We start from the raw sequence: 13,794 nt of genomic DNA on the forward strand, positions 1-13,794 counted from the left end.
CCTATATTTGAAGATACCTGTGTCATCAAACACAAAGAAATAGAGCTGGTGCTTAACTAGAAGCGTTGCCCTTCTGACTAGCATTGATGGCACTGAAGGGTATACAGGTATAAACTATACAGTGGTGGTATGCCTGCAAGATATACTGGTACAGTAGTGGCACAAACGCTACAGGAGTAACCAACCACTTTTTTTGCACACTCTGTTATACAGAACCCATACTTCGCATTGCTCAAGGTGCCTAGACCCTAAGATTAGCTAGTTCATGGACCTGAAGAAAATATATTCATATTCATCTTTTAAAGGAGCATAGCAATAAAATTACTCCTTATGTCACGTTGTCATATCCATAAATCAGTGATTCACACAATCATCAGAGAAACCTCTTGACTTATAGTAGAATTAACACTGAAATCCACAAAAGGACGATGTTCAGAGAAAGAGACTTTGGAGCACTCATTTTGAAATATAATTTCTTCCCCAGACTCTTTCCTCTATAATCATGGATCTATATGGGAGAGAAGGCAGAAGGAATGTAAGAGCCAGAGGTGATGGATGACTCCAAGGAAACAGAGTCTTCCATATGCAATGAGATTGTTGTACATGTGAACTCACAAAGACTGTGGAAGCATGCACAAGATCTACACAAGTTCAAGCCAGATGGGTCCCTGAGCTGAGAAGAAGTGGACATAGGGACCCCTCTCTAACCAAAACCTGTCTGTAGTTAATGACAGCTGGCAAAGGGGAAATCATTTTTTTCATTGGAGTATCACTGGCTCTTTCAACTACAGTTTAGAACAGTTCCCATACCCAGGAGTATTTGGTCACCACAAAACAAACTCAATGGTATTGTTGTGGACTTTTTTTTTATTTTGCCTTTTATTTCACATTTTCTATCTTACTGATCTTTTTTATTTGTTTTGGTTTTGGTATTGGTGTTTTGTGTGTGTGTGTTTCTGGTTTGTTGGTTTTCTTGTTTTGAGGTAGTAGCAGAGAACATAAAGTTGAGTGGATCGGATGGTGGTGAGAATCTTGTAGGGATTTGGGAGAGGAAAACATGATTAAAATATATTGCACAATTTTTTAGCAAAAAAGAATAACAACAACAAAATCATTTCCAAAAGGAAAAAAATTATGGTCCCAACATTATGTAATCCAAGGGGAAGCAATTAAATAATTAAACCAAAATGTGAATAATAACTATAGCTTGGTGTGAGTCAAGAATTGATTTGATTCTGTGTAGTATTATAGTGTAAAATTTCTATATATGTACATATTACTTTGTTCATCTAAACATAATCCCACCTATGGATGTTGGTTAATATTTTCTAGCTCTCATGATATGAGGAATCATTAGATTCTAACCTCCATGAGGGCATCAGTTGTTAGTAGCTTTGTTCATTAATAAATTTTCCCATGTCAAGAATATTATTTGGTACAGTATGGATTTTAGAAATATAATTTGAATAAATAACTGAGTGCAAAAATAAATATATGCCTCAATTTCTAATGGAAATGCTAAAAAGTAATTACTATGGAATTATTTCCTTTCCTGTGTGTATGGATTTAAACAGGTAATATGTAAGTCATTATAGATCTGGAGGGCCTGTCTTTAACTTGCCTTCACTGAGGAGGTTCTCTTCTTGTAGAGTTTGCTTGAGGCCGGGAGCAGGTTAACTAACAAATGGAGATGTGAGATCTAATGCTTGGGATTTGAAGGACTGTTGAAGAAATGTTTTGCCATTTTCAAATACCTTTAAGTTAGTCCCATTTCCTTGAATTTAAGAAAATCATAATTAGCCTGCTATCAAGAGAAATTATATCAAATGAAAATATTTGTAGGCATATTGTTTACAGAGAACAAATGTGGTTCACAAAACCTTAGGCTTTAATTGCTGAAATGCAATTGATGTCAGGGTTGAATGATTATCAAAGAATGACAATTGACAGATCATATAAGATTATGTTGTACTTCACAGTAATCTACAAGGGAAGGCTTTCAAGTAATTTGTAATACTTACGCAGCCCAGAGCTAAATCATCCATGAAAACAAATAGGTGCCTTATTCTGAATTTTGTCTTGCTTGAATATTTTCTCAAAATTGCAGTGGGATATGAGGGATGGGTGATAAGAGTCATCTATAATGATATTTTTGTTAGGACATAGTGTTAAATTAAGATAGTATCAATGTTTGCAGGAGTGTGGTGCATATCTAACAGAGATCTTTTTCTTCATCCCCACGTCCTGCAGGATTCAGAATTTCCCAAAGATATGCAACCAGATCCAAACTTGAGTGCCTGCAAAGAAAACCTTTGTCCAGCAAAATTTGACTACAAGTTAAACAACATTTTTAGACTTCATGAACTCCCAGTGAGCTGGTAGGATTCTTAAAGCTTTATCAGTGCTTTTGAGATCTTATTGTCCTGTTTAAACTGTGGTGTTAACTAGTCATGGCTTATGTGATTTACTCTTACCCTGTTTGCAAATAGGTATTTGCAGCAAAGAAAATTGTTTAAATTAATTGATTTAGGCACTTGGTGGCAGTGCAGACTAAGTACATTATTGTGATTTATTATTGTTGAGGTTATAGTTCCAGCTTAAAATAACACACATGGTTTTAAGAGAGTTTTCCAGGATTATTTTAAACCCAATATCTGAGAAAACTATAGATTTCATTTATTTTGTTGATTCTAACAATATAGATTTTTCTAGTAATATAATTTTTAATTTGCTCTTTTTGAAGTCATAATTCCATGAACTATAGTAACACCTATTTAAAGAAAAAGAGTATTACATTGAATTCATTAAATATAATTAGTTCATAAATATAAAATTTTTATTTATGAAAAATGTATTTATTTTGTATCTTTGGACATTGATAGGGCTGTTAAGTTTTTTGAGAAAATATTTGTTCAGTGTTCTGTAACTGAAACGTAAAACTTTGTGAAATACTTAAACTTCACTAAATAGTTTTTTTGATAATCATGGATTTTAATTATACCTTAGGTAAATAGCATTCCTTTCTTGCATTTGGAAATATAATCTAAGGCATATGTAATTTTTCTTCAAGAACCAATGATTTGAATAAAATCATATAAAGGAAAATTTCTCCTTAAGCAAGACTAATGTCTTATTCCTGTCATGACTGAATATATTTTACCTTTAACTCTTCTCTTTTCCATTTGAAATATGTCCTCTGCTTTTTAAGATATGTGGTATGGTATGATATTTAGATGGTTGTAATTATAGGTGGTATACATGTCTATAAATATATACATTTATAGATATATTGAATAATATTTGATTATACCTTAGGACGAAGAATGTTGCCTATGATGTCTTACTTTAGATATATAATAAATATGATCTTAGTGACATGAATAAAGCCCTTAGGTTAGTGAGTTGAAAAGTTCAGTTACGATTTAAAGAGAATCATGAAAATGATACCTTCTCCTCTTAAGGTTCTATATAAAGTGAATAATACAGCGCTTTCCTCTCTCTGTGCTATGTGTACAGCACAATGTCATTTAGAGTCATGTTATTCTTACATTCCTTTAACAGAAGAGTAGCGTTTGGTTTTTCCCCTAGGACCTTGTTCTATCTAGTCCCAGGTTCTTGGTCACCATAGCAGTATAGAACATGGGTTCCATCTCTTGCAGTCTACCTGAAGTCAAATCAAATGTTGGTTAGTTACTCCCACAAACTTTGCACAACCATTGAACCAGCATATTTTGCAGACAGATCACCATTGGAGATTGAGGGCTTTATAGTTGGGTTGGCATTTACCTTTCTCCTTTGGTAGCATGCAGAGTACCTTCCAGGACCATGAGCACTAGTCCATAGGAGTGAAGGCTCTAGATGGGCACCAGTCTGACTTTCCATGTTCATGGAATTGTGTAAGCCTTGTCTTCAGCAATAGGGCAACCATCAGTTTGTGGAGAGCAACCAACAGCTTTGACAACCGCCAGGCTTTGACCATCTACAATTTTAATTTGTGGTTTCTTTAATCTAAAATGAGAACACCAGGCTCTCAGAGGATGATTTCCTTACTTATTTATGATAATTTAGTTTTCATTGATAGCAATTCTGTTTCACATCCTCATATTTTATCTCCTAAATTAATAGCTAATCACATTACAATAGCAAATCTTGGCTTACAGAAACATTTAGTAATGAACGCATTGAGTCTTCATAGTCACCTGCATTGGCTGTCCAGTAGCAGCTGGCTGCGACCACGGAGCTCAAGCAACTGGATGTATTCAGCACAGTTGGCACAATTTATGGAGAGAATGAACTGGTCAATTAAGAAACTGAGTGAAGGTTAAAGGAAGACTTTTTATTCAATGAAAAAAGGAAAAGAAAGAGAGAAATGCAAGAACCCAGATTGCGGCTGATATTATTTCCAGCCTCTACATGGCAGCTGCCCCGTAACTGCTAGTGCAGCCCAGGGAGGAATTCCACCATCTTTGCTAGTCATTTTATTAGGAGAGAATGGTCCGTCTTTATGGCTTATGCAGTGAAAAGGTAAACCAGAAGAAATAGTGGTGTTTAATCTTTTAGTGTGACTTAGGTTAAGTTGCTGTTTGGGGACTACTGATTTAGGGGGTTGTTGGCATTGTTGACAGTTTGGTCATTTCTGCTCATGGTACCACAGTTCTTCCTGCTGTCTGTTTGTGGGGTTCCCATTTATTTCATTTTGTCAGCTCTTCCTGTTTATTCTGGTTTTCACTGCCAGTCATTAACTACCCATGTTATAAAATTTCAAAGTAAGACTAAGGGTTTCTCTCTTCCTAGAGCTGGGGGACTGGGGAGGTGGACAGTGGTTAAGAGTTCTGCCTGTGCAATTCTGAGAACCAGAATTCAGATCCCAGAGTACAGGCAGCAAGCTGGCATCCTGGAAACCCATCTTGTTCCAACTCTGAGAGATTCAGCACCATCCTGGTTCAGTACCCAGTATCACAGAAAATAAATGCATAGCCTTATTATTGTAATTCCGTGTTATAAAACACACAGTGTCTTGGTACTTAGTATATCTTTAGTAAAGGGTTAATTGATTTGATTTTATGCTTCTTTAGGCAAGAACATTTTCTTAATGATAAGGAATTAATTTTGCTTTTGTTTGTCAATTAGTATCAGTGGGAAAATGTTCTTAAGCTATAGTTTGTAGGTTTTTAAACTTTACAATATATGAAAAGGCCATTACTACTGGAATACTAATAAATACTAATAAAATTGCTGTGTTTTCCCGAGCACCCATGATGAGACTCATCTGCTTTATAGGCACTATCTGAGCACATCTAAGTATGGAATTCTGCTCTTTGTTTTTGTCAGATACAAACAGAAAGATGGACAGACAGACACACACACTGAAAGACCCCAGCTTACCTGCTGTAATGCCATTTTGCAAAGCTTTCACACAAACAAATGTAAGTTCAAGGTAAAGTTGGTACTCCTAGGCAGCCAAAACAGGATGTCTGTGGTCAGACACCAGGCCTAGGAGGGGAACGAACAGTTCTGGGAAAAACTACCTGTGCCCTAGATAGGGCCAAGTCAGCTTTTATTATCAGATCTTCATGTCCCCGAGGAACTTGTCCCCAACTGAACCCATTGCCTCATTCGAACCGACCAATGGGATTCCTGTAACCATGCTTCTACTTCTGTATGCCTGATCTGCCCGCCCATTTTCATATAAAAGACCCCCTGCCCAGCCTGAGGACTCGCAAGTCTTCCAAAGAGACTCTGATGCCTGCAGGTACCTGTGCATCGCTCAATAAATAACCTCTTGCCGTTGCAGCCAGTGGTCTCGACTGTTCCTTGGGTTCAGGGGTCTCCTCCTGAGGGAAGGACCACTCTGAGGGTCTTTCAACACAATGCTCAGACACCATAAGAATTACAAGATTTGAATCTGATTTATTTTAAGATGAAAGCAATAAGCAAATCACATCTTATTTAAGAAAAAAATTTAAAGAAGAAAAACCTCTCTTTTTAGAGCTATGCATACAATTTACCAGTAATATAAAACCATATAACCTATGATTTAGGCCAAAATCTCTGTTTTTCCCTCTTGAGAGTCATGACCTAGGATAATTGCTTTATAGTTGAATATTAAAATAATTAATTAGATTGTGTATAAGTGCAGAAAATGCTAATTATGCATCCTTTTTCTAGAAAAAGAGATATATCAAAACATTTTTACTGTTTTATTTTAACAAGGTCATAATAAAACATATATTAAAATCCAGATAATTTAAAAATTCTTAATGTCTTACTAATTTGCATTTTTATAGAGTGTAATTTCATAGGTCAAAGGATCAGAAGGCCTTTAAATTAGATTAGTTAATAAAATTTTTAAGCTCTGGTTTAGGTATACATGTTTCTACTGCTCTCACTGGACGTCTGAATGGCGTCTAGAAGCCTAAACAATGTGCTGCAATAACACACATCAGTTAAAACTCCCCTTCACCTCAAAACTACGTCCTGCTTGTGTTCTGTGCCAGCTCCCTGCTTTCTCCTGAGACCTGGGCCAAGATGCAGGGACTCACAATCCCACTTGTTCTTTCCTTTCTCCCCACACTGGAGTTCCTGTCTGCATTTGTTTCTTGCTTTGTGGTCAGGATGAGAAAGAGAAACCTCTACTTTAAACAGTTAAGGAAGGAAGGTTGGACTTTTGGTTCCCATCTGAGGACGCAGCCCATCACTATGGACAACGGGGAGTGGTGAGAGTCTGAGGCAGCTCGTCACATTACATCAGCAGCCAGGAAGCAGGGGAAAGTGAACGCTTGTGTTCAGCTGACTTTCTTCTTTAGCTCAGTCTACGCCCCTAACCCTTGGAATATTAGCTCCCATATTTAACGAATCTTTCCAACTCAGTTTACTGAATCTAGATACTCCCTCAAAGATACACCTAGACATTTGTTTCCATCGTAACTCAAAATTCCAACAAATTGACAACCAAGACGTGCCATTCACCTCCCTTCTCTGAAACTCCTTTTATCAGAGAGTCACTAGTAACTTTTTATACTGTTCCACTGGTCATGTTGGCTTCTCATTTTCTTCACTACTGAGGTACTGCTTAGACAGCTGGTCACTCCTGTATTTCCTCCTGAGACTCCAGCTGATGTTTATGTGTCCTGGATTTTGTGGACTCCCATGCTCCTTCCTCTTAGCTTGTCCAGTGATTGCTCCTCTTGGGAAAGATGCCTGGTTAAGGGACCACCCCTTATAACCAGCTGTTAGCTTCATCTCATCACTAAGTGCAGTTTCTCAGGTGCTATCTTCTATTCTCTGTCTTTCAATTGTTTCCAAGTGGTAATATCTTGACACCCGCCCCCTGCACTTGAGTATTGAATATGATTTGTCAACTCTAATGTCCAAAGATATTTGTGTTCCCCCAGAAAGCCTGGACTTCTCCTAACCTCCATCTTCATGAAAGAACGACCATAGATACATCAGCTAGATACCACACATATTTTTGATCCTTATTCTTTCACCCTATGATTTCCACCATTAGACCTCCCACTCAGGATTTGTAGAGAATGTAGCTCAGTGGTAGAACCCTTGTCTAGTACATTGGATCCCTGCTTTGGGGGAGAATCTCCCAATAATTCTGGTAGTTCTTTAATTTAGAATGCATTAAAAATTTTCACCTTTGTTCTCTACTTCTCTTAGTAATCACTAACAAATCAAATCAAAAGGCTACTAAGTAATTCCACCATACCCCATAATAATTCATTTATTTCACAGAACAGACGTTACAAAAAAGTAAATTAAACTGTCTCGAAAAGCCCCCCCCCAAAAAAAAAGTAAAATTGAGTCATCAGAGCTCCTATTTAAGTATGTGTTGCACCTGTCAGACTCTACGAGATAAAAATCATGCCTTCCTTTTGGCCCTGTGCTCCCCTATCCTTCGGCCCACACACAGCAGTCATTTCTGTTCTGTGGACACCTACTACTGTTCCACTGGAAGAGCCTTTTACTCTCCTGACAGTGTCAATGTACAAGGTTTGCATCTCTGCCTCATTCATACCTTTACGGCAAATGCACCTGCTTCCAGAGGCAGTTCCCCAAAATATAACTTGTATTTTACCCTCCATTTTCCAGGAACTTTAAATGTTTTCATTATGGTTACTTTTTAAAAAATATGCTTTCAAAGCTTATTTTATTTACTTACGTTTATGTCTGTGTATATGTATCTTCATGAACATGTGTGCATGTGTGTGTGGGGCCGAAAGAGGGTATTGGCTCACTTGGAGCTGGATTTAGAGGCATTCTCAGATGCCTGGCTTCATATATAGGCACAGGGATCTGCACCCTGCTTTTCATGACTGTGCAGCAAACATTTTTAACTGCCCCACCTCTCCAGCCCCCACTCTCTTTTCTTTTTCCCATTGCTCACCATATGCCTGGGGAGGCATGCATTTTGAAGCATTCATGAACAAGACCCAGACAGTTAGCTTTTGCCTAATTCATTTGAAGAAAAACAGTACTTGTAGATGTTCGCTATTCAGTTTCCTCTTTTCTAAGACCATTGGAATATTCTGTTTCTGGCCTGCTAAGCAATAAACTTCAGCATGTGACTGAACCTAAGGGACTGTCTACTCTCTTGTCGCTGGAACCAAGGACATTGTAAAGGCTCAGAGCAATGATAGGAGCTGGATTCCTGAGGCTGCTGTTTGTGGGCTCACCAGCATTTATCTAGTTTTAATCTCTAGATTTTCTATGCCTTTAAAAATTAAATGAGTTAGCCTGTTTAAAAAGATTTCAATGCAAGAAATATTGAACGATATTTATATTCACAAACTCATTCAACAAAACTGAAGACTCTTCAATTATTCTGAACAATTAACTCTCTGAAAGAATTCTGTTGCAGTTAGCTGGCATTTACTTGACATCACAGTAAGTCAAGTGTAAAATCCATTGATGGTAAAGCATGTTTTGTGCCCAAAGTGCTACTGGAGAACATAAAAGGAGGCAGAGGGAGAAACAGTACAGGGTAGCTTCAGGATCAAAGATGGGCCAGGTCTTTTCTGATAGGACAGCAGGTAGAATGAGACCCTGTAGTGTGTGAAGAAGTGGGGTGTGCAGAAAGCAAGGAAGAAAAACTGAAGATGGACCATCTATGAGGCAGATATGTGCCTGCAGTATTCCAGGAGCAATAAGGAATCCAGTGTAAACAGAGGGAGGGAGCTTAAAGATGCTGTGAGAACCAGGCAGTGTGGTGCATGCCTTTAATCCCAGCACTCGGGAGACAGAGGCAGGCGGAGCTCTGTGAGTTTGAAGCCAGCCTGGCCTACAAGAGCTAGTTCCAGGAAAGGCTCCAAAGCTGCAGTGGAGACACGGGGATCACAAGATCACAAGAGTGTTCCACAGGACCTTAAATTGTAACAAACACTTTCCACGTATGCTGAACATGTTGAAAACATATTCTAAAATTCTGAACAAAAAATACACAAGTTGATATGTAAAACAGGATCTTTCAAATTTCTCTGTGGAAACTGTGCTTCCAATGAGATCAAGGATAGGAAATGACACTAGATCCAAAAGACTTCAACAATTTAAGAGGACTATAAAAATTTTCATGTTAAATACGACGGTGCTCTAGCAGGAGATACGTGACCAGAGTGAGAGTCAAGGGGGTTTTATGAGAGAATGAATGTGGGTGAAGAGATGGAGGTTTCCAGGGTAACTGGACTTTGCCCTCAGCAGATGAAGAATGAAGTAAGCACTCAGTTGTGTGAAGAAAACTGAGGGTGAAGCCAGCTTGAGAACGTGGGTGCGCTAAGCTCATGAGGCTCGCGGGACTTAGGCGGGTTGGAGTACTTTACACTGTGCTGTGAACAAGATGCACATAAAAAGAGGCAGAGAGAGGAACAGTAGAGGGTATGGCTTGGCATGCACAAGGGTGCCTGTCGGTAGTAATCCAAGAATTGCCCTGACGCTTTCACCAGAAATATGGTGGCTGGCTGGCATTTCCTCTACAAACTAGCCTTTATAGAAGCATGCTTTTTATAACCACGGGTCACTGTCAGGCCTACCTGGAATGTTTTGCTTGTAATTGCATGCTTTTAGGAGATTGCAAGTTATACTTAGCATGTATTTTTAAAATTAAATAACTATAGATTGTAATTACTATTTCAAAAATATATAAGCTTTTATAATGTAAACATGTTTATCACTTCAAAATCATCAATGTATTAGAATGAAGCAAGCTTTTGATTTAATTTATAGAAGGTTCCTATAGTTTCTAAAGTTAACTTAAAGAAAAGTCTTCCTTACAAAGATAATTATTGTAGGGATACAGTCTACTGGTTTTAGGATTTGTTATCAAAGTGCTAAGGAATTAGGTATTAGGTAGGCTTCCATTATATAATGATACAGTAATAACATTTGTACCACTAACTTTTAAGAAGGAAGACGTACATGAATACACAGTAAATACAAGCATTAATTTTAATGACCTATTAACTTTTTAAGGGTATGTTCCATGAATAAGTGCATCATTGAATTAGCAGATTAAATTTTCAGGTATTTTGTATGTCTTTAATACTCTTTTCTGGGTCATTCTTTAATTTTAAACTAAGTGTATTAAGACACTTCGGGTTTGTCAAGTGTCTGCCATTTTCCAGAAAGTGTTCTCATTTTTTTTTGGTCAACTTACAGCTAAAAATTATGGAAGGGCTTTTACATTGGTCACAGATGATGCGTCAAGCACTTTCAATTCCAGCATTTCATAGACTCAGCCAGAGACCGACAGTTGCCCTTCTGGGGCTATAACCATTTTTCATTCCCTTTTAATTATCTAGATCCATAGTAATAACCACAGTGACCTACAAGAAGGCATTGTTGGACATATTATAATTATATATAGCAATTATGTTTAGTGCCAACAATGCATAAAATCCTACTTATTAACTAAGGTTGGTAAAAATGAACCTTTACTTGTCTCCCTTAGGATATTGTCGCAGGTTTTGAAAAGCCAAGGCATTTAATTTCTGCATAAAACTTTTCCTGAAGTATATTATTATGATAAGACAGGTCTATTTCTGTGAGATGATAGTGAATTAAAAATATTTCCACAAATATAGAAAACACTTCTCACTTCAGCTCCTTCTTTCATTGTATACTGATATTTCCTATTACCTGCTGTGTAATAGGAAGGGAAATGGAGTTCAAAGCCAAGGTTAATCTCTATAGGATCCAGGAAAGGTTGCTTAGGACACGTACCAATAATACTCTTTTTTTCTTGAATAACTTATTCAGTGTTTCAAAATATTTATAATTGTGTTTAATAATTAGAAAGACTATGTGATATTTGAATGATGAATGACTGTAGCAATTTCTGATATTTCTTAATGCCTCATCTAAAATTGGCAAGTCTCATCCATTTTAAAGTTAATGTATATAGAATGACATTTATATATACATGTTCACACGTGTATGAATTATATGACAAATGGGTTATTAGAATGAGGTCTAAATCTTCAAACTATTCTGTAAATTTCTTACATCGCCATGACAAAAAAATATTTTTGTGTTGGTTTCACATCATTTTTTGTATTAATAGTGATTTTATAATCTAATAGAAAGCAATCAAACTTTTATTAGGCTTATTCACTCCACATACATAACAATATTTATGTTCAGATCCAACTTTAATTTAAAACTACTGACATTATCCTAAGGCAATAGCCATTAATTTTAGAGTGGCTCATAAAGTATCCCATTTTAGCTTGCGTATTTGCGAATACCTAATATTTATCAGTTCTTTGTTCACTATCTCACTTGACTGCTATCCTGCTTTTTCCCCCAACTTCACATTTCTTTTATTTTAGTGTCATTAACTTCCATAAAGTATCCTTTGATGACTGAGCTATGAATCTTTAAACCTCCGCCTTACCACTTATTTGTCATCTTAATTAGATCACTTATGCCTATGGTTTAATCTTGCGCTTCTTTCAAAGGCTGTCAATTGCAATTTAGTTCCCATAGTTCCCATAAATGTCTCTGCTTATGATCATTATATTTTTCCAAATGGAATTATTTCTTTGTGTTGCCATCATAATAATCTTTTAGAAATTAAGATACAATACTTTATTTTTATTTTAAACTGTATATTCTAACACCTGGAGGCTTGATTATTTCAAACTAACTTGGGCCTTCTTGTTTTCCTTCCTTCTTTCATTGTATACTGACATTTCCTATTACCTGCTGTGTAAAAGGAAGGGAGTTCAAAGCCAAGGTTTGAACTTCCTTTCTTTCCTTCCTTCCTTCCTTCCTTCCTTCCTTCCTTCCTTCCTTCCTTCCTTCCTTCCTTCCTCTCCCTCTCCCTCCCTCCCTCCTTCTTTTCTTCTCTGTTTCTTTGTTTAAACCCTCTTTGTGTGGACCCACTGTGCTCTTCAGACAGAAATGCACTTTATCTTTCTTTTTCATTTGCAGAAACTCAAGCAACGTTATGAGTATCTCCATCCCTAAAGCAAATCTTCTTTCTGTTCTCTTGGTACTAGGTCCACTGTGCAGAGTATACATAAGATAGGGCACACAGAACAAATCCTATAGAACCCCTATGGTTCATTGATAAATTCTATGTTTCCTAAAGTTTCAAAAAACTCAAAAGGACAAATCATAAAAGTGTTACATACTCATACTGATCAACCAATGATACACTCAATTTCCTTGATGCAGGGGGAGAGTGTGGTCCTACCTCAACTTGATGTGCCATCCTTTCTTCAAGCCCATGGGAGTCTGCCATGGAATGGAAGCAGAGGAGTGGATGGGGAGAAGGGTAGATGGGACTGGAGGAGAGAAAAGAAAGCGAACTGTAGCAAAACCAAATATTTTGTGAGTAGTTATCTGCAGAGGAAGCTAGTGTTTAAAGCCGGAAGGCACATGTGCTGTTGCAGGAAGTACTCTGCAGCTCTTTACGTTCCTTGGCTTAGTGGACGGCATCAAGCTCTCGTTCTTGGTGCTCAGTGCAGAGTGAATGTTTATCTGCAGTGTCTGCCTAGGTACTAATGGCAGACGGACCATGCTGAAGCTTATCCAGAAGGAGTTTTGTTGATTTTACTCATTACTGCTAGTTATTTTTCACTTTGCCTATCTACTTCCCCAAGAGAAACCTCAAGAGCAGAATTGTTCATTTGTGTATTAAATCAAATGGAGTTTCTTAGGCTTCCAATCCCTGTGAACAAGGAACTGCATAAATGTACCATTCCTTAACTATTTTTTTTAACTGTTTTTAATTTCTTTTTGAAATATTGACTTTCACCTTGCAATTGCACATGGCAATTTCAACTCCCCTATCCCACTACAAACTGTATTTTATATAAGGGTCCATATCTAATAATTTATTTTTGTTAGTTCACCTGCTACCAGGCCATTTAAATAAAAGTAACCTATTAATTTTTATTTCTTTGTCTAATTTTACACCCTTTGACAGGCTATTTAATTTCTGTTTCGTTTTGAAACCTGAATGACTGTTACAGTCATTTCAGGGGATTATCATAGTGTCTAACTCCATTAATATCTGGGGGTTGGAAGATGTTCAGTACAGGTGCAAGAACGAGGACCTGAGTTCACTCCTCAGCACCCATGTCAAACCTAGGTTGCTTTGGTGATCCTCGCACTAGGCAGGCATGGGGCTTTCTGCGTAATCAGCTCATTTGAATCTGCAAGCTCCGTGTTCAATGAGAAAAGAGATATAAAGGCATTGTGAGAGATACCTGCACAAGCTCATGAGAACATGCATACATATGCATACATACATACACCCAATCTTATCTCGACTGTCTACGTGAG

At 37.3% G+C, this 13,794-nt stretch overlaps 1 protein-coding gene across 1 annotated transcript in view; it reads left to right on the forward strand.

Annotated features, from left to right (window-relative positions):
* Positions 1-13,794, forward strand: part of Spag16 (sperm associated antigen 16) — an 864,135-nt gene that overhangs the window by 144,615 nt on the left and 705,726 nt on the right. Inside the window, exon 10 of the mRNA XM_075951817.1 lies at positions 2,251-2,378. Within this exon, the coding sequence (XP_075807932.1) occupies positions 2,251-2,378 (128 nt within the window). The remainder of the gene's footprint in view (positions 1-2,250; positions 2,379-13,794) is intronic.

The sequence above is a fragment of the Microtus pennsylvanicus genome, chromosome 17, assembly GCF_037038515.1.
Source record: "Microtus pennsylvanicus isolate mMicPen1 chromosome 17, mMicPen1.hap1, whole genome shotgun sequence".
NCBI classification, from domain to species: Eukaryota; Metazoa; Chordata; class Mammalia; order Rodentia; family Cricetidae; genus Microtus; species Microtus pennsylvanicus.